At 35.5% G+C, this 20,000-nt stretch overlaps 1 protein-coding gene across 2 annotated transcripts in view; it reads left to right on the plus strand.

The window, feature by feature from the left end:
* Positions 1-19,854, plus strand: part of MED23 (mediator complex subunit 23) — a 41,498-nt gene extending 21,644 nt beyond the window's left edge. For both annotated transcript variants that reach the window (XM_036120822.2, XM_036120823.2), the window contains 15 exons: positions 1,364-1,506; positions 2,535-2,709; positions 3,425-3,588; positions 6,221-6,345; positions 7,370-7,575; positions 7,664-7,844; positions 8,844-9,014; positions 9,447-9,663; positions 11,289-11,525; positions 12,480-12,645; positions 13,221-13,293; positions 14,269-14,483; positions 15,425-15,545; positions 16,528-16,659; positions 18,718-19,854. In XM_036120822.2, the coding sequence (XP_035976715.1) occupies positions 1,364-1,506; positions 2,535-2,709; positions 3,425-3,588; positions 6,221-6,345; positions 7,370-7,575; positions 7,664-7,844; positions 8,844-9,014; positions 9,447-9,663; positions 11,289-11,525; positions 12,480-12,645; positions 13,221-13,293; positions 14,269-14,483; positions 15,425-15,545; positions 16,528-16,659; positions 18,718-18,885 (2,494 nt within the window). In that variant the 3' untranslated portion in view covers positions 18,886-19,854. The remainder of the gene's footprint in view (positions 1-1,363; positions 1,507-2,534; positions 2,710-3,424; positions 3,589-6,220; positions 6,346-7,369; positions 7,576-7,663; positions 7,845-8,843; positions 9,015-9,446; positions 9,664-11,288; positions 11,526-12,479; positions 12,646-13,220; positions 13,294-14,268; positions 14,484-15,424; positions 15,546-16,527; positions 16,660-18,717) is intronic.
* Positions 19,855-20,000: the final 146 nt, after the last annotated feature.

The raw sequence follows: 20,000 nt of genomic DNA on the forward strand, positions 1-20,000 counted from the left end.
ATTGTTGGACATGAATTATTCACAGTGTCTTAGTATTAAAATGATGGCTATGAAAACTGCTTTTAAGGCTGTATTTGCACCTACCTATAATACATTTTGATTAAATAATTTGCTGAAGGTAGAATTGCTGAGTCCAGGGATATGAAAATTATAATGCCTGTACTATATTGATAATAAATAGGGATGCTTTTAGAATTGACGTTTGCATAGTTTCTAAAAAGACAGGAATGGCTCTGTTGGTTGTGATTCTAGAACCTCAGGTACCCCTAGGAGCCAAGCTGACAATGTGAGTGAGTGCCACATGGTGCTGAGTGAAAGAGTGCCAGGTGTTCATGCACATGCAAGTATGTGTATCTAGAAGGGATTGAGGCTGACTGAAGCATGCAGGACTTACCTCATGGTGCTGCCATTTTAGCTAATTTCTATAATGTAAGAATGTAGACTAGTATAGCTAGATCTTCTAAATTTTTTTGAGAAGGGCTAGAAATCCAGATTTTCATTTCTAGTCTTTTAGCTCTTAAATATTGGCTCAAAGTTCAGACACTATGTAGGTAAAGGAGAATGTATCCGTGGGACATCAGTTCTAGAAGAGCCATGCTCTTTTTCTAATGGTAAACATTGTCATAGCATTATATATGTGCTTTACCTGCTTGTGTGACAGAGTTGAGGAAAACCCTGTTAGAACCCAACATTTGGATCTTAGCGGTGATTTTTTTAAGTAATTCTGTAATAAAAGTCATTTAATTTCTGAAATAGTTTGTTACACATTTGAAAAAGAAAAACAGACTAAAACCATACATGCTCTTTTTGTTTAAATTATTTTGGGGTTTGTTTTTGGTTTTTGTGTGTTTTAGTCTTTTTTTTTTTCTAATTCAAGTGTGTTCTTATGAGTCATACCCAAATTTTGCTTTTCCATGTGCAGAGGGATCCTGATGTGCATTGAAAGCACCATGGAAACCAGAATTAGTCTCAGGTTGTACAGTGCATCACTACCAAGTGTCCTGTACAACTTAAATGATTAAAATGGAGCTCATGCATTCATGTATTTAAGTTTAGATTTTTTTTTTTCTGAAGATTTTATTTATTTATTTGTCAGAACGAGAGATAGAGAATGTGAGAGTGAGTGCACAAGCAAGGGGAATGGCAGGCAGAGGGAGAAGCAGGCTCCTCACTGAGCAAGGAGCCCGTTGCGGGACTCGATCCCAGGACCCTGGGATCATGACCTGAGCTGAAGGCAGACGCTTAACAGACTGAGCCACCCAGGCGCCCCTAAGTTTAGATTTATACCAAGTTCCCTATAAGTAGAGTAATTGCTTATCTATGTCAAAAATAAGGCTTTTTCTTTTCTTTTGTTTTTCCTCAGCCTTATCCATAGCATTGCTACCAGAGTGATAAAACTTGCTCATGCAAAATCCAGTGTGGCCTTGGCTCCAGCCCTAGTGGAAACTTACAGTCGTTTATTGGTCTATATGGAAATAGAGTCCTTGGGCATCAAAGGATTTATCAGTAAGACCGAACTTTCTGGTGTTTATAACCATTAACGCATTCATTAATTCAATAGGTATTCTTTTAGGTGCCGGGGATGCAATTGTATGCAGATGTCACTTCCATCATAGAGATTACCTGCTAATGAGGGGGACAGACAAAGAAATAAATAAAGTATGGACTATGTCAGATGATAAGTCTTACGGAGAAAAATCAATGAAAAAAGAGGGATAAGAGTGTGAGAGTGAGGAGAGTGAGTTGTACTTTAAAGTTATGATAAGAAAGACGTGTTGTGTTAAGTGTTTGGGATGCAGTGAGCTAGACAGACATGGTACCTATTCTCATGCAGGAATGTGTGGTCCCGTGTGCTTCTTTTGCTGGTTTGCCCCTGGGGCTAAGTCTGACTGGTAATAGGGAAGGAGTTTTCCTGCATTTCAGGAGATGGCTTATAGTATCTGTTAGTTGTTAGCAGTTCTAAGTAATAGATACTTTCTAATATAGAAATGTTTTTCTGATTCATGGTAATTATAACTTTTTACTAATACAGCATAATTTTAATTTGAACCATAATTACTCTTCTTCCCAGATAATTGAGGGTTGAATACAGCTTTTTTGGGAGAGAGGAAGGAATAAGAGTGGGTGTCATGCAATTTGTATATTAAAAAATGATCCTTATACCTCAAAAGACTGGGAACATTACGTTATAAAAGTAAAAGAAAATAAAAAAAATAAAAGACAACTGAAGTGAGGAAGGGTAATTTTTTTTTCATATGTTGTCTCATTTTTTCAGATGAACTTGAGTATCATTTGTCATATTCCAGCCAAAAAAAAAAAAAAAGCAAACTTGGTATTCTAATTAAGATACAGATTTTTTTTTTCCTTACCATTAAAGGAGAAATTAATGGAGAAAATTTGGAAAGAGTCTGCGTGTGTGTGTGTGTGTGTTCATGATCAAATCTTTATATAGATTTTACTCCATGTGACTTTTCTTCAGTACTTTTAATTCATAGCTTTTATATTTGGTACCTTAAATTGTCTTGTTCCTCAAGGTCAACTTTTACCAACTGTTTTCAAGTCCCATGCATGGGGGATCTTACACACACTTCTTGAGATGTTCAGCTACCGGATGCACCACATCCAGCCTCATTATAGAGTGCAGCTCCTGAGCCATCTTCATACTCTAGCCGCAGTTGCACAAACCAACCAGAACCAGCTCCATCTCTGGTGAGCTCTTGGATGACGGTCTTTCCTTAAGATTTCTTAGAAACTTTGTTGAACATGGGGAACTTAATCCTTTATAGTATTTGTATTCATATGTCATAAATCTCCTCTGCTTGTAGAGTCTTTTATTTCCAGTACAGAAGAAGTAGAGGACAGCTTTTTAAATACGTATTAAGGTAGTTCAATCCTCACCTAGTGCTCTTTGGCCTGAGAATAAGTACTTCCACGGCTTTTGACAAAATGTTCTAATTTAGTCCTTAAGAATATTGGATTTAAATACACTTCAGATTATGGTTATATTATCATGTCACTTTGATTTTGCTCTAAGTGAAAATATATTTGATTGAAAAATGTAATTTTTGAAATGCTGTATATCCAGGTGAAATTGTTTAGTCCTATAAGCTACAAGCTATCTTTTTCAAATGTGTAAATAATGTCAGATGGTTTTGCTATAAAATTTGGCACCTCAGTTTTTTTGGTTTTGGTTTTGGGTTTTTTTTTTTTTTTTTTTTTTTGGCACCTCAGGTTTTTAAAACAAATTAAACAAAGCTCATTTTCACATAAAGGAGGAGGGCGTTTTTTTAATCAAAGAAGAGGAATTCATAGTTTGCATGTTTTTTTCCATTTTAATTAACCTAGAATTAGGTTTAATTCTAAAATTCTAAAATTTTATATGCAACTTAATTTTTTCATTTCTTTTTGTTCTCCCACCTTTCAGTGTTGAGAGCACTGCACTTAGGCTTATAACAGCATTGGGGAGCTCAGAGGTACAGCCACAGTTCACGCGCTTCCTGAGTGATCCCAAGACGGTGCTGTCCGCAGAATCTGAAGAGCTGAACCGAGCCTTGATACTGACCTTAGCTAGAGCAACTCACGTAACAGGTAACAGTGAATATGGTGGTCATCACCAACAGAAACAGGTGAATTAGAGCATGCAGTGTTCCTACTGAGTATTAAGGGGATAACATACTGAAAAGATCCATTTCATTTGTTTAAAAAAAAAAATAGTTGTTTAATACCTTTACCATTTTAATCATTAATGGAGGTTCTTCTATGTACTATCATTTTAACTGAGTTGAGCTTCAGTTTTCAGCCATGTTACATCATTTTTAAGTCATGGTTCTTGAGGTTTTTGGTCTCAGGACCACTTTACACTCTTAAAAATAAAAAAAGAAATTCCCAAAGATTTTCATTTATATGGGTTATATCAATATTTACTTTATTAGATATTAAGATACATGCTTTTTAAAAATTTTTTTATTTAAATTCAATTTAGTTAATATGCACTGTATTATTAGTTGGATGCTTTTTTAATATTTTTTGATTCACTTAAAAATAATAAACTTGTTACATATTAACATAAATGGCATATTTTTTTGTGAAAAATAAACTATATATTCTCTAGAACAAAACTTTAGTGAGAAAAGGCACCACTGTTTCACATTTTTTGCATCTCTCTTTAAGATCTGATGTAAAAGAAGCTTTGCTGGATCTTATATTTACTTCTACATTTCATTTATTGCAATATGTTATTTTAGAACTGAAAAAAAATATGGCCCACACAGGTATGAGGTTGGAAAGGGGAGGAGTATTTTAATGGCCTTTTCCAGTAATTGTCAATATTCTTTGATGTCACACAAAATTGGACAAGTAATAGTTTCTTAAACCTTAGTTGCACTGTAGAATCGAAGTTCTATCAGTTAACTTTTTGTACTCTATTACATTATAATCCTTTGGTCTGTTTTGCACACCTAATGGATTTTTTTTTTTTTTTTTTTTAAAGATTTTATTTATTTATTTGAGAGAGAAAGAATGAGAGACAGAGAGCACGAGAGGGAAGAGGGCAGAGGGAGAAGCAGACCCCCTGCTGAGCAGGGAGCCCGATGTGGGACTTGATCCTGGGACTCCAGGATCATGACCTGAGCCGAAGGCAGTTGCTTAACCAACTGAGCCACCCAGGCGCCCCCTAATGGATTTTTTTAATTCATGTATATTTTATAACTATGAATTAGTTTTTGGAAAGCTTTGGTTCACTGAGTTATGTAGATCTTAAAATGTTGGCACACTTCATTATACAGTATCATAAAATTACATTTGTTAGTATCACTGCAAATTTCATTAGGAAAATCGTTAAGTTTTGGAAAACTATCAGGCTTATAGTAGTGGATACAAGTTTTCCAAAATTTTGATTTTTCACTTGAAAAGTCAGATTTTATCATTGGCAAAAGATGTGGTCATTTGTTTTCCTTGAAGTAACAGTCTCCCTTTGTTAATTTTCAAGAAAATTTCTGCTTAATGCCCAAGTCCGAATAACTGTAGTTTTCTGTCAGATGTTCTTTCGAGTAAAAATGGAATTCCATAAAAAAAAAAAAGAGCTTATTTAACTCGATATTCCACACTTGATCTTAGCCAAAAGGCCAAGAAGCGATTTAACTCGATATTCAAACAATTGCACAAGTACTTTTACTTAGGATACCCATCATACTTTGATGTGTAGCTAGGACACTTTATGCATACTTCCATTTTTATCACAACATAAGATTAGATGTACTTAAGGGCTAGGATATAGTCCTTTTCACTACTTTAAGAATAGTCTTGAGTAAAACTGGCACTTCCCCCCTACTCCCCCCACCCCCCCTGAGAGTGTGGTGAAGATTACAGTGGCTGTTAGTATAGTCTGGTGCCACTGTTCGATTGTTCTGAGGGCCAGCAGTTTTACTTACCATTACCTTTGCTGCATCAGTGCACATATCAACACAGTGAAAAGATCAGTATTATCTTAGTATTATTATTTTAATAGTTTTGATGTCATCGAATCCTTAAAAGGATATTGGGGACCCACAGAATCTGCAGACCACACTTTGAGAACTGCTGTTTTAAAGAAATAGTTATTGAATTTAGCAATCTCAAATACATCCGTGTAAACTATCTTATTTTACATAAATTAACCTTCTTGATTTAAAGAGTTAAAGTCTTATAGCTGTTTCAACCACTAGAAAAGATATCTACTTTCTTAATTCTGTTTCCTTGGCTCAATAAAGTGCTGATACCTCATTGTCAGAGTGGACTACATGAGCAATCGTGGTGGGCCTGTATCACTGTTAGATCATTGGTGCTCTGTAACCTTAAAAAAAAAAAAAAGATTGCAGGAGCACCTGGGTGTCTCAGTCCATTAAGCGTCCAACTCTTGATCTCAGCTCAGGTCTTAATCTTAGGGTCATGATTTCAAGTCCCATGTTGGGCTCCACGCTGGGTGTGGAGCCTACTTAAAAAAAAAAAAAAAAGATTGCAATGTCTTTTGCCTTCTTTTCCAAAAATTGTGTTCATTTTACTAATGTAATAATTCAAATCATTTATAAACTAAGAGAATATAGGTTTAAACTGAATATAACTAGCTAAGCAGTGAGTGTATTGCAGTGAAATTCACTGGGTTTACATAATTGTTACTTTCTCTGTGATAGTTATGAATTGTGGGTCATTTATATCTGGATTACATCTGTTTGTTTATGTTTAGATTTTTTTACAGGCTCTGATTCAATTCAGGGAACTTGGTGTAAAGACATACTTCAGACCATCATGAGTTTTACTCCTCATAACTGGGCGTCACACACTCTTAGCTGTTTTCCAGGCCCACTACAGGTAATTTGGTCTTGAATTACATATTGAATGTATACAAAATCATTCTTCCATTTAATATATATGAAATCATTCTTTCCCATTAATTCATTTCTTCCCATTTAGTGTTATTCTAGAGAGCTTGTTTTAGTGATATCCAAAGGAAATTAACTTTTATTTCTTTTTTTAAAAAATCTTTTGCTATTCCAAAGTCTCTTGAGTTGTTCCTTGTCGTACTCCAGGATTGGATATGTTCCTAAAAATATAATTTTGGTTTCGTCTTATTAGTTAACAGTCTTAGAACCTTGTGAGAATTAACATATCACCTGAAAAAAAGGTTTCTCTCTCTTAGAACTGAAATGGGGAGAAATACAGCTTAACAAAGCTTCACAGAATACACATTGTTACACTTGACTGAATTTTTTTTAATCACACAGAAAGACTATAAACTTGGCTTTTATAATATGGAGAAAGGAAAACCTCATCTGTCCTCTACTTTCAGAGAAAAGTTTAAGCATAATGAACATCTGCTTTCTAGAACTTCCAATAGGGTTAGAGCAAACTTATCAGAATTACCTAGAGGGCTTGTTCAGATAGACTGCTGAACTTCCAATTCAGTAGGTCTAGAATGGGGTCCAAGTCTACATTTCTTACAGGTCCCAGGTGATGCTGATTGATGGTCTGAGATAATATAATGGATTTTCCTTATAGAGATAATAAAATATGTAACCAAAAGGTACATAAATTTCTTTCTTTTTTTTTTTTTTTTTAAAGATGAACAGAAGTATCAACAGGTGATTGAGGAAGCTTTGAATTCAGGCTTGCTTGGAATTTCTGCTTAGGAAATCCAGGAAAGGAATCTTAGAGATAATCTAGTCAAGCCTGTGTATTTTCCCATTATAGAAATTCAGTCTTGATTACTAAGTTGCTTGAGGTCACATAGAGTTTATTAGTGTCAGAATCAAGCCTAGAATGGTTTCTTGACTCTATAGCCAATGCTCTTCTTTTTAGTATAACCCTTGAAGTAAACTTCTGATCTTTCTTTTAGGCATTCTTCAAGCAAAATAATGTACCTCAGGAAAGCCGTTTTAATCTGAAAAAAAATGTGGAGGAGGAATATAGGAAGTGGAAGTCAATGACCAATGAAAATGACATCATTACCCACTTCTCTATGCAAGGCTCTCCTCCTCTCTTCCTTTGTCTTCTCTGGAAAATGCTCTTGGAAACAGATCATATTAATCAGATTGGCTATAGGTAAGCCAGAAACCTACATCTGCATTCCATTTGACAAACCATTATACCATATAGCAATATAACTTATTATTTATTCTTGGTTTTCTAGAGTGTTAGAAAGAATTGGAGCCAGGGCCTTGGTAGCCCATGTGAGAACATTTGCAGATTTCTTAGTATATGAGTTCTCTACGTCAGCTGGGGGTCAGCAACTCAACAAATGCATTGAAATTCTTAATGACATGGTATGGAAGTATAACATTGTTACACTGGACAGATTAATTCTCTGCCTGGTAAGAATACGCTTATTTAAGAATAAGTTTCTAAGCTGCTTCATTCTCTTTTGGATCAAGGTGTGTGACTGACGGATCTTGTATTAATGTAGCTATATTGCTTCTAAAGATTTAAGGAAATTATACAATAATCAAGCATTGCTATCACTTCCCTAAGGAACTAGAGATTTTCCAGTGTCTTCATTCATTCAGCAAGTGTGTATTAAATATCTGCTGTGTTCTATGCATAGAAAGTATAGAAGTAAATAAGACAGTCATGGTCCTGGCCTTGTGATGCTGTAAAAGTACAAGCAATTAGACCCTGAGTTGATTCCCAAAGGCTCCCACTAGAAGCAGGAAGTGGTTTAAAAAAAAAGCCATTGATTTTCTTTGTAGAGTGCTAATAATCATTTCTGTATACTTTGGCAGCCATATTCAGAACTGAATGTTTCTCATAGCCACCCAGTATTCCCCAAATTATTTTTCGTCTTCAGTTGATGTCTATTTCAGGCAAAATTTTAAGAGAAGACACTGAACCAGGCTGGAAAATGCTACTTTTTTTTAAAACTATAATGGTGATATTTGGGGTGGCTTATTTGATTAACATTAACCTCTTAGCTATGGAACATAAATATAAATATGGTTATGACATAGGAGGAGAAATAAGCTAAATCTATAAATCAGTAAAATAGAAGGATAAGATAGAGGTGTAAGGAAAATATCGCCAGGGAACAATGAGAGACCACATCTATCTAGGTGAGAGATCTTGAAGGATGGATTGAATTTCAACAAAAGAAAAAAGAGGGACACTTTGGGCAGAAGGAATGGTAAGAACCAAAAATGGGCAAGAAAGTCAGATATGTTTAGGGAATTCTGAACAGTTGGTTAGGGGTAGACTCGACATATAATAAAATTCTAATAATAGTGAGATATTACTGTCTTCAAATATAGACTAGTAGCAGACCCATGCTTTTGCACAGGTCAGACATTGTAATATCATTTTTCTGTTGTTCTCCAAAGGCCATGCGTAGTCATGAAGGAAATGAAGCCCAGGTTTGTTATTTCATAATTCAGTTGCTGTTACTCAAACCAAATGATTTTAGAAATCGAGTAAGTGACTTTGTGAAGGAAAATTCTCCAGAACACTGGCTACAGAATGACTGGCACACCAAGCACATGAATTATCACAAGGTACTAATTCAAATCAGTGCTTCAGTGAATCTTGTTTACACCATTCTTAGGTATTTGGCTAATTGGTTTGGCTGTTTTCTCTGTGGTTCTACTGTTTTCTCTCTAATCTGTATAGAAGGAAATTAGCTCTCTAAACTGCCTCAAGGTTCTAGAGTATCTCTATGTTAGGGATTTATTGAAACTGCAGTTTTAGTAGACGTGAGTACTTACAAAATGAAAGGGTTATTACAAATTCTTTTATACATAAATCCCTTTTGGTATGTCTTTGGGATAATATTTTTGTCAAGTAAAGCACTCTAGATTTATTTCATTGCATTGCAAAAACAAACATGGTTTCATATTCTTTTAAAAATGACAAGTTTATTTAGCTTTATTTTTTTAAGAGAATAAAAAAGGATGCCCTGAACACTGGCCATTTATTCACTTCCACAGAAATACCCTGAGAAACTATATTTTGAGGGCCTGGCGGAGCAGGTTGATCCTCCTGTGCAGATCCAGTCTCCCTATCTACCCATCTATTTTGGAAATGTGTGTCTTCGATTTCTCCCAGTATTTGATATAGTAATCCACAGATTTTTAGAGTTGCTTCCAGTTTCCAAATCACTGGAGACTCTACTAGATCACCTTGGTGGCTTATATAAATTTCATGGTAAGCTTTTTCAAATTTTAATTCCATCTAATAACTCAATAAACAAAAGTAGTCTGGGCATGACCATATGGGTAATCATGGTTCTAAAGATTTTATTTTAATTGTTTTTCAATAAAAGTGTTTTGAGAATAAGTGCTATATAGCAATGCCATGAAGTGTAAAATAGATGACATAAAAATATGAATAGGTAGGTCATGGCAAATGTATTAAAAAGTAGAAATAAAAGTGATATGCAAGAGATGCCCCCTTTTACATAGTGTGTGATTAGTTGCCAAATGAGTAGAGAAGGAGAAGGGTATGATCTGAGTTCAGAACAGACTATGTTACTATGAACTAACTCAGCAGGCTTCCTAGATGATAGGATTCGAGCTGTTGATATATGTGATTTATATAAACAGGAAGGAAAATAGAACATCCTAGGCAGAAGGAATCCTTTGGAAAAATCATAGCATTTTGAAGACAGTCTCCTCATTGGCTAAATTGAGAATTTCAACTTTGTACCCAACAGTTAGATCACTTGAAATGCCAGGCTGAGAAGTTTTGATCTTATAACCTGCAGATAATCAAGAGTCAGCTAGAAGTTACTGAGTAAGGTCATGGCATAGAAAGCGTTACTTTAGAAAGATAAATCTAGCTGTAGTTGGCAGCATGTTTTGGAAGGAAGAAGCCATTTCAAAGACTTCTGTCAAAAAATTCAGTTATATGATTAGTACCTAAACAACTATGATGACATTGGAAATGAGAAGGAAGGGACAGATAGTCAAGGAAGAAGGAAGAGAACTTGATTGGCTGCTTGTGGGGAGAATATAGAAGGAAAGAAGTCAAAGACAACTCTGAAGTTTTAAACCAGGTGACCAGAGAATGGTGGAGTCAGTGACAGGAGTGTGAAAGGCCTAGAGCCACTGTGGGAACTAAGTGTATTTCTCGGGGGCGGGGGGGGGGTGGGGGAGTTCTTCTCAGTCCTTTGTCTAAGATGTCTTCCTCCTAACCAGAAATCCGAATTGCATTTTAGCACTACAGAATAGATATGAAGTTCAAGCAAGCATTCCTTTAAAAAACTTTTTTTGGGGGGTGGGGGAATTAGGTAACATCCACATGGTAGAGAAGGGTATGCAGTGAAAAGTAGTTAACCCCATCATGACCTCCAGCTGGCCAGTTTCTTTCTCTAGGAGACCACTGTTACCAGTTTCTTGTGTATCCTTCCTTAGATATTCTAGGGTTCGTTTTTTTTCCCCACATAAATAATATAGGATATGCACATTGTTCTGCACCTTATTTTTAATGCCTTTATAATGTGTTAGGATTGATTATTTTGTATCAGTACATAAAAAACTCATTCATGCCACACATGCCATGATTTACCTTGTTTTGACCATTTAGACTATTCTAATCTTTTGCTAATGTAAACAGAGCTGCAATGGATATTCCTTTACATAACATGTATATGTTATTAGAAGCCTTCTGCCTTGTCCTAAAATAAAAATACTCATTGTATGCAATTGCCCAGCATGTGAAATAGTTTCATGAGCTTCTGAGCTATTTTTTGGTAATCTTGAAAAATGGGGTTAGTTTTTCATTGTGGGTAACCAGATTAACGTTGTGATGATCTGTTTTCTTCTTGGCAGATCGGCCTGTGACTTATTTGTATAATACTCTGCACTATTATGAAATGCACCTGAGAGAACGCCCACATCTCAAGCGAAAGCTTGTCCATGCCATCATTGGCTCACTCAAGGATAACCGACCGCAAGGCTGGTGTCTAAGTGACACATACCTGAAGTGTGGCATGAATGCACGAGAAGAAAATCCTTGGGTCCCAGATGACTCCTACTATTGCAGATTGATTGGCAGACTAGTAGATAATATCCTTTTCATTGTGATTTTTCCAGACCCTTCAGAAATAACTATATGTTGATTTGTGAGAACACATGTTATCCTTTCAAAGTAATATTTTTATATATTCCAAAACTTGTTTTTTTTATGATCATTTTTAGTTTTACTTTTGTAAAGGTTTTGAAATCTTAAATTAGCAGCAGCAAGTTAGCTGCCAGATAGGCAGACATTCACTCCATTAAATTTTATATCTAAAAACAGACCTAATGAGCCTGTTGCAAAGAAAAAAATTCTTATTTCTAAAAAAAGTACTCTTTGTTGTAGTAAATGCATCTGTTGGCTACTGGAGAACATAGAATTTTGTTGCTTTAAATAAATCCTTAGGTCCTTTTAAAGAATATTAATAGATAATAATACAACTTTCTTTTTTAATGAAAAGGCTGCTGTATATGTATTTTTATTTCTTTATTTTGATTTCATGTTTTAAGTTATTAGCACACTGTGCTTACTATGTCTGTTTACCATGCCACTGTTTACTAGGTAGAGCAATTTTACGTAAATGGGTGTGATTTGTTTTCTTGTGTGAAGGCATTTGTTTCCTGAAGTAAAAGATTTACTCATTATAAAGTAATGTTCTTATCAACTGTCTTATAACTATTAAAAGAAATAGGTGGATGAAGCCTGGGGCTACTCTGGTTGCCTCTCTAGCTATCTTGTCAGTTATAAAAGCACAAGAGGTGCCATTTATACCTTGTGGTTAATCACATGGTTGCTGTCAGTACATTTCAGTTATGTCAAACTGATGTGTATTTGGTTCTTATTTGCCTCTTAATTTCTGTTCAGTCACTTCTTGGGGGCTTATAATCAGATAAATTGATAATAAAATGAGATATTTACACGTGAAACACTTTTAAAACTATGAAGCACTACAAATGTGAGCCATTAATCTCAAAATAAGCAGTTACTGCTTTAACCATCTGCACCGATGGCTGGCAAATCTCCTGGTCCTTTCCCAAACTGTGACTGGAGATTCAATGAGTTTCCCAACCCAGCTGCGCATGCACTGCATGTTACTTGTGTGGAGCTCATGGCCTTGGCTGTTTCAGGTGAAGATGTTGGAAATGCGCTTCTAAATGTCGTCCTGAAAAGGTGTGTATTCTGTTTCATGTAATAAGATTCATTGTTTATTTGTAAAAAGAATGATATTTTATTTGGAACTCTTAGACAAACCTGTTGTCCCAAGGCTGATGCATATGGGATGGTAATTGTCTTTTGGTCCCAGATTTTATCTTTGTGATACAGATGTAATGGAGTGAGCCCTGGACAGTGTCAGAAGACCTGGGTTTGTTCCCACCTCTACTCTTCAGTAGCTGTTTGACATTTAATAAAGTTAGGAATAATGTTAACATCTCACCAAAGATAGTTTTTCAAGATTACTTTCTTGAAGATCAACATAAAGTAGGGGGTAATGATTGGAGAAGTATAAATAAGTAGAAATAGTCTTTCATCCCAGCAACCATTGTTAAAGGAGACAACTAAGAAAAGCCTTACTTACCTTTTGGGTATATTAAATTTTTACTCAATAAAAATTCATTGTAGTTTTTTTGGAGTAGGTCAGTTGTTAGCCCTGAATTATATAAATTCTCAAAATAAGATCCATTATCAACCATATAAAAGTATTTTTGTAATTGCACATTTTTTATTCTTTTTTTCTTCACTTAAAGTCAGCCGTTAGTGCCAAGAGAGAATATTACAGCATGGATGAATGCAATTGGACTGATCATCACTGCGTTACCAGTGAGTTAATAACTGTGATTTGTACATAGTAATGGAATGCAGTTGTCCCCTGTCGGCCACAAGAATAAGATGCATGTAAGATGCCCTGTACGAGGACAACACACAATTAAGGAAGTATTTCTGTATTTTTTAAGTTTTTATAGTATTATTGCTTCAGAATCCTGCAGTGAGTATTTTCTTTGCCTTCTGCCTGAGATCTAAAAACCTACGTGACCTACGGGTCCCTGCATCCTTCGGTCCCATCTTATCTATCCAACCTTACTTTGACATTAAAATCTGATCTACTTTTGACCACTTAACAAGTTACGTATTGAGCCTTTGCTCGTGCAAATAATGCTTGTTGAAATATGTTTTAAGTACTTCTGATGTGTGGCGTAATGAGACATGCAGAACCCCTCTTCCTTCTGTTAGCTTCTCTAAAGCCTATTCATTCTTTGCCAGCTTAGGTCCTGCTTCTTCAGTGACCCCTTCTGTGACCTCACATGTGTCTACTCAGTTGACTGTTGGCAATAGTTGACTGTTGCAATATCTTTCAATAACATTGTCTAACCCTGTGCTCTCCAAACTTGATTATTCACCTCTCCAAATCAATCATTTTTTTCCTTACACACCTCCAAAACATATGTATTTATTTCTGAGTTATTTATGTGTACTAGTGTTGTCTGTATATAGATATTGGTAAAAACAATTTACTGTATAGTAAATATCAGACAGTAAATGAACTGGGCAGACACATGTATAGAGCTCTCTAACTCACAGACACTTATCCCCAGGTTCTTATTAACTTAATTTGACTTACTGTGAAGCCACCTACTTTTGCTTTCAAAATCTCCACTACACAAAAACACAAGCTAGATAAGTAAAACTTTAAAGAATGAGAAAGTGCCATGATTTTAGGGTTTGGAGTGGAATATTGGAAATGGGGTGGAAACCGGATAAGGGTATTTTTCATCAGGCTTTCCTCTGATTTTAAAGGAGCCATATTGGATTGTCCTGCATGATCGAATTGTGAGTGTAATCAGCAGTCCCAGCTTGACAACCGAGTCAGAGTGGGTTGGCTATCCATTCCGCCTATTTGACTTCACTGCTTGTCATCAGTCCTACTCCGAGATGAGCTGCAGCTATACGTTAGCTCTCGCACATGCTGTGTGGCACCATTCTAGCATTGGGCAACTTTCTCTCATTCCCAAGTAGGTATTATGATTTCTTAAGTAAATTGGACTTTTTCATTTTGTGTTTTTTTAATCTCATTTACACAGGAGGTATGTATCTCATTCAGTAGAATAACTTGCAAAGTGAGTTTTAATTAAGTAGAATTTCTAGATAATGAGAAAGTTCCTTTATTTCAGAATTGTTTGAAAAAATTAATTTGTATGTGCAAAAAAATAGTCTGGCATCTAGTTTTCCATTACAGTTTCAGGAGGTTTAGTCAGATGCAGGCTTTTTCCAGAATATATCCCAAAGGTGCATTTTGAACTGAATAACTCATATTAACCTATTTTCTGATTATTTTTCTTGACTATAAAATTGGTAGTAATTAGATTCAGATTTCTTCAGAATGGCATTTATATTAGATTGGTTATTCTCGTTTTATTTCAAATATTGGTTTTTCCTGCTATTCAAAAGTAGAGTATTCCTATGAAACCTTCCATAAGCCAAAATGACATAAAGTGAAGCGTATCCCACCCTTTCTGAAAATTCATGTTACGCCAATTCATTTTTACAGAAAACTACATTAGTACCTATTTTTGCTAACCAAAAGAAAACCAAAGAGAATTTTTGCTTTTTACAAAAAAAAAAAAAACAAAAACAGCCATTACTATAATAATGTAGGCCTTTTGTAAAAGCAAAGTGGCATAAAGCAAATTTTCAGAAAGCAGGCAGGGGATACCTGTAATTCACATTCTGTCATTCAGTAATTTTACTGTTGAGAATGACTCCTAAATCTGAAGTAATTTATTTTGATAATCAAATGAAAATCATAGCCAGTGAGAATGTAAGATTAATTAGAAAAAGAAACTTTACAAAAAATTACAAATTTTAGAAATGCCTGGGTAGGCTGTATCAACAAAGTTCAAACAATTCAGCTGATTTGAAGTGAAAAGAAATTTTTCTAATCTTCAAATTTTAGGTTTCTCACTGAAGTCCTTCTTCCTATAGTGAAGACCGAATTCCAGCTGCTTTATGTGTACCATCTTGTGGGGCCATTTTTACAAAGATTTCAGCAAGAGAGAACTCGATGTATGATAGAGGTAAAATATAACCTGGGTTGTCTGTGATAAGATTAAGTTCTAAAAGATCTATTGTTGTTTCTTTCCCAGTGTTTTCCAAACTGTATATCATCATAACCATTAGTAGTGAAATTAGTTTAGCAGGATCTAAGAACAATTTTAGAGGATTTAGTGTGCCCATAACTTAGTATGTCTATAATGAGTTTGATGTGGGATGTATTAAATTAGAAATGCATGGGAAATACTCATTCTTAAGGTTGAAAAGAGGGTTAAGGATGGAGAAGTGCATTTGAGAGCTGGCCCTATAGTACAGAGTAATTAATTAAAATCATGGGAATGGATGAAGTCAGTCACCTAACAAGAGTGCAAAGAAAAGAAAATGAGACAAGAATAGAACCTTAAAGTATGAGCCACCAAATGGAACCAAGAAGGTACAACATAAAGTATCCCTGAGACTGCAATTTAGATATTGAGAAATGGTTTCTAGAAAGGAGATTGTCTATCTCTTCATTTTAAACGACATTACGGAGTTATGAAGAGAAATTGCATTTAAGCCCTATTAGGGGACATTTTGTAGCACTTTGGATTCCTTTGTAAATGCAGACCATTATCAGGGCGCCTGGGTGGCTCAGTCAGTTAAGCATCCGACTCTTCGTTTTGGCTCAGATTTGATCTCAGGGTAGTGGGATCGAGCCCCACATCAGGCTTCCTGCTCAGTGGGAGGTCTGCTTGAGATTCTTTCCGTCTGCTCCTCCCCCACTCACATGCACACTCTCACATACTTTTTCTCTCTCTCTCTTTCAAATAAATAAATAAATCTTTAAAAAAAAATGCAGACCATATCGTATATCCAGTGCACATAGAGGTTTGTATGATCAGTGACAATTCTTCAACAAACGTGTTATCCCTCTGTGTTAGTCTTGTAATGGAGTCCAGCTACATCATTCTAAATGCTTGAACCTTATTTGCCCACTTAAATAATTTTATATTATTTGTTAAATAGATTGGAGTGGCATTTTATGACATGTTGCTGAATGTAGACCAGTGTAGTGCCCACTTAAATTACATGGATCCCATCTGTGACTTCCTGTATCATATGAAGTATATGTTTACTGGTGACAGCGTAAAAGAACAAGTAAGTTAACTTTATCTTTTAATGATATTTAGTTTAGAAAACTTGAATATATGATGATACACTTTTGTTTGAGTACTATGTTATTTTTTTTTCTTTTAAGGGGAAAAGGTTATTAGACCTTTTTAGGCTACATGAACACATTATTCTGCATGTATAATTCAAGTACTAGTGAATACATGTTATAATTTCTCACACTTCTTCCCCTTGATAGTTGCAGCAGGACATCTGAAAAGACCTAGGTGGTTGATCAATAGTAATCTCATTCGCAAGAAACAGTACAGAATGTCTACTTTTTAAAAGATCAGAGAGGTGCTATGTAATGAGTGAAGGAGATCCCACTTTTCTCACAGTGACTAGGGTACACTATGGGGACGTTGGACAGATTGCAGCATAACTAGAAGACTGAAGCCAAGGGGATCAAGAGAATAATTCATATAAAGGGTATTTGAAGGAACTGGAGGTACTTAACTTGAATTTTCAAAGTCCTAGGGAATTGTTTGTGTTCTATTTGGAGGGTTGCCATTTGGAATAGGCATTAGATTTGTTCTGTGTTACTTCAAAAGGCCTATAAACTCCAGTGAAGTTAAAGGAAGCACGTTCAGACTCAGCATCTAAAGAGCCACTTCCTGGTAAAGTCTTCTGAAAGTGGAAAGGACGTCCTTGAATCATAACTGAGTTTCATCTCTATAGGAAACAGAGGCTTGGCTCTTTTAGAAGGGTGGAGGTAGGGCAGATAGGTGAAGTGACCTCCCCTCCATACCTTAATGTTATTTCTTTCTCTGGCAGGAAAGGAAGGTAAACTGACATATAAACATATGGATCCTAGTCTACCGGGTTCTTTCCTTGGAGCTAGGGACATGGAGTGGGGAGGATGTTCACTTCTTTATTTCCTCAGCAGGATTGTCAGAGTTGAGTAGAAACCAATACAGAAGTGTTTGATTTAGCATATTCTTTATATTTGGGCTTGAGAAACTTTGACACAAGGGAATACAGAAAGGAAAAATTATTAATAGGCTGATCTTTCCTGGTAAGGTCAAAGAGCATTTGAGTAAAGCTAAGAAAAGCCATGGAACTGCTTGATGTTTTTATTTCTTTAAAGTATTTTAAGTAAAAGTAGATCTAATATTTTGTTTGCATTCCAAGTACAAATCAAAACCAAAAAAATGAGCTTTGTAGATAAATGTTACAGACATAAGTTACTCAAATAACTTCAAAATATAATCATACTTCATGCTTCTGTGATGATGGCATTTTAAAAGGAAGGTGAACTGGATGCCTGGGTGGGGGTGGTGCAGTCGATTAAGTGTCCAACTCTTGGTTTCAGCTCAGGTTGTGATCTTGTGAGATTGAGCCCCGTGTCCAGCTCCATGCTCAGTGTGGAGTCTGCTTCAGATTCTCTTTCCCTCTCCCTTTGCCCCTCCCACTTGTTCTTTCTCTCTCTCTCTCTCAAATAAATAAATCTTAAAAAAAAAAAATATTAAAAAAAAAATAAAAGGATGGTGAACTGGTTGGATACATAAAATTTCCAGTGTAAACTATATTAGCTTTTGACAGTGGGATGACTGGCTAGCTAAGTAAGTGAATATGTTTTTGTAAGTGTAGACATATATAGATTATATGCACATATATAACGTGTGTAAGGGAGAAGACATTTTTTTCCTCATGTAAGAGAGAAATAATTTTATTTGCTTTTGTTAAAACATAAAACACAGAAAGAAACTTCTTATCCAGCCCACTCCACTCCCTGATTTTATTATCTCCAGATATGTATAAAGTACATCTTTAAAGATGGGAAATTGAGGGCGCCTGGGTGGCTCAGTCATTAAGCGTCTGCCTTTGGCTCAGGTCATGGTCCCAGCGTCCTGGGATCAAGCCCCGCATTGGGCTTCCTGCTTGGCGAAAGGCCTGCTTCTCCCTCTCCCACTCCCCCTGCTTGTGTTCCCTCTCTTGCTGTCTCTCTCTCTAAATAAATAAAATCTTTTAAAAAAAAATTATTAAAAAAAAGTGGGAAATTGAAGTTCTCTGGTTAAAATATTTTTTAATGTGTTTATTTCTTAGGTAGAGAAGATTATCTGTAATTTAAAACCAGCTTTAAAACTTCGTCTTCGATTCATCACACACATTAGCAAGATGGAGCCAGCTGCCGTGCCTGCACAAGCCATGAGTAGTGGGTCTCCGGCACCTCAGTCTAATCAGGTGCCAGGGTCTTTACCAGTAACTCAGTGAAATCCAGGTGCGTGGTGGTGAAAAGGGAAACACATCTGTCTTTGAAAGTGGACTCAAATCTATTAAATCTGAACATGATCAAGCCTACATAGTGATGTAGTAGAAGCAGTGAGGTTCAGATTGTTTTATTTTGATTCTAATGATGAATCTATTGATACTTTATAACTCCCATCTCCCTATCTATATTTTGTCTCTAAGAGATCAAGTAAGCTACATGTTGCTCATATCCATAACAATTTATTAGAGCTACCTAGGAATATGGAGGTATCTGGGATCAAATGACTTTTATCAGATACTTTCAATCTTTCCTATTCTAGCCACTGGTTTTATTTTTAATTTTTATTATTAATGACTTCAGTCTTCAAATACATTGTTTTAAAGGCACCACACATGTAAAATAGTTACCTAATCATTTTATACATAAATCTCTTGGTTTATCTTTGGGATAAGAGATTTTTGTCAAGTGAAGGACTCTAGATTTCATTGCATTGCAGGAGCACAGTTTCATATTCTTTTAGAAACAGCTTAAAGTTTTTACCATAGGTTTCCAAATAAATGGGTTAATGTTTCTATCAAGGCAGATTGGCAAGTTTTTGCCTTTGCTGTGGACTTGAACTTACTGTATGAAATGAGTTGGAAGCCATGTAAGAAAATAACATAGAAATGCATAAACTTAATAAAATCATGCTTAAATGGTGATTCTGCAATCTCTATTTTTAAAAATAAATTAATTGCTTTTCCAGGTTGGCACTTTCACCTAGCCAATGATGCGATTCTTTAAATTTTTATAATCTTAAAATTTTTAAGTATTTATATTTTTAAATATAGCATACATTTTGGTTTAGGGTTTATCAGATTTTGAGAGACAAACTGTTAATTTGGGGGAGCGGGATACGGCATTAAAATTGTAAAAAACTTAAAAAGTAATTGGTAAAATCTGCTGAATGAATAAACTGATTACTTACTTGATCTGAGCGAGTGTCTGCTGTATTCCAGGCAGTATGCTAACTGGCTTGTAACAGAGAACAGTTCTTATGGGTTGTACCCTACAGATGGTGACGGACGTTGGCCTGGGACTTAAGAGTTACTATTTCTTTTTTTTTTTTAAGAATCAG

This window comes from Halichoerus grypus, chromosome 9 (genome assembly GCF_964656455.1).
Source record: "Halichoerus grypus chromosome 9, mHalGry1.hap1.1, whole genome shotgun sequence".
In the NCBI taxonomy this organism is placed as follows: Eukaryota; Metazoa; Chordata; class Mammalia; order Carnivora; family Phocidae; genus Halichoerus; species Halichoerus grypus.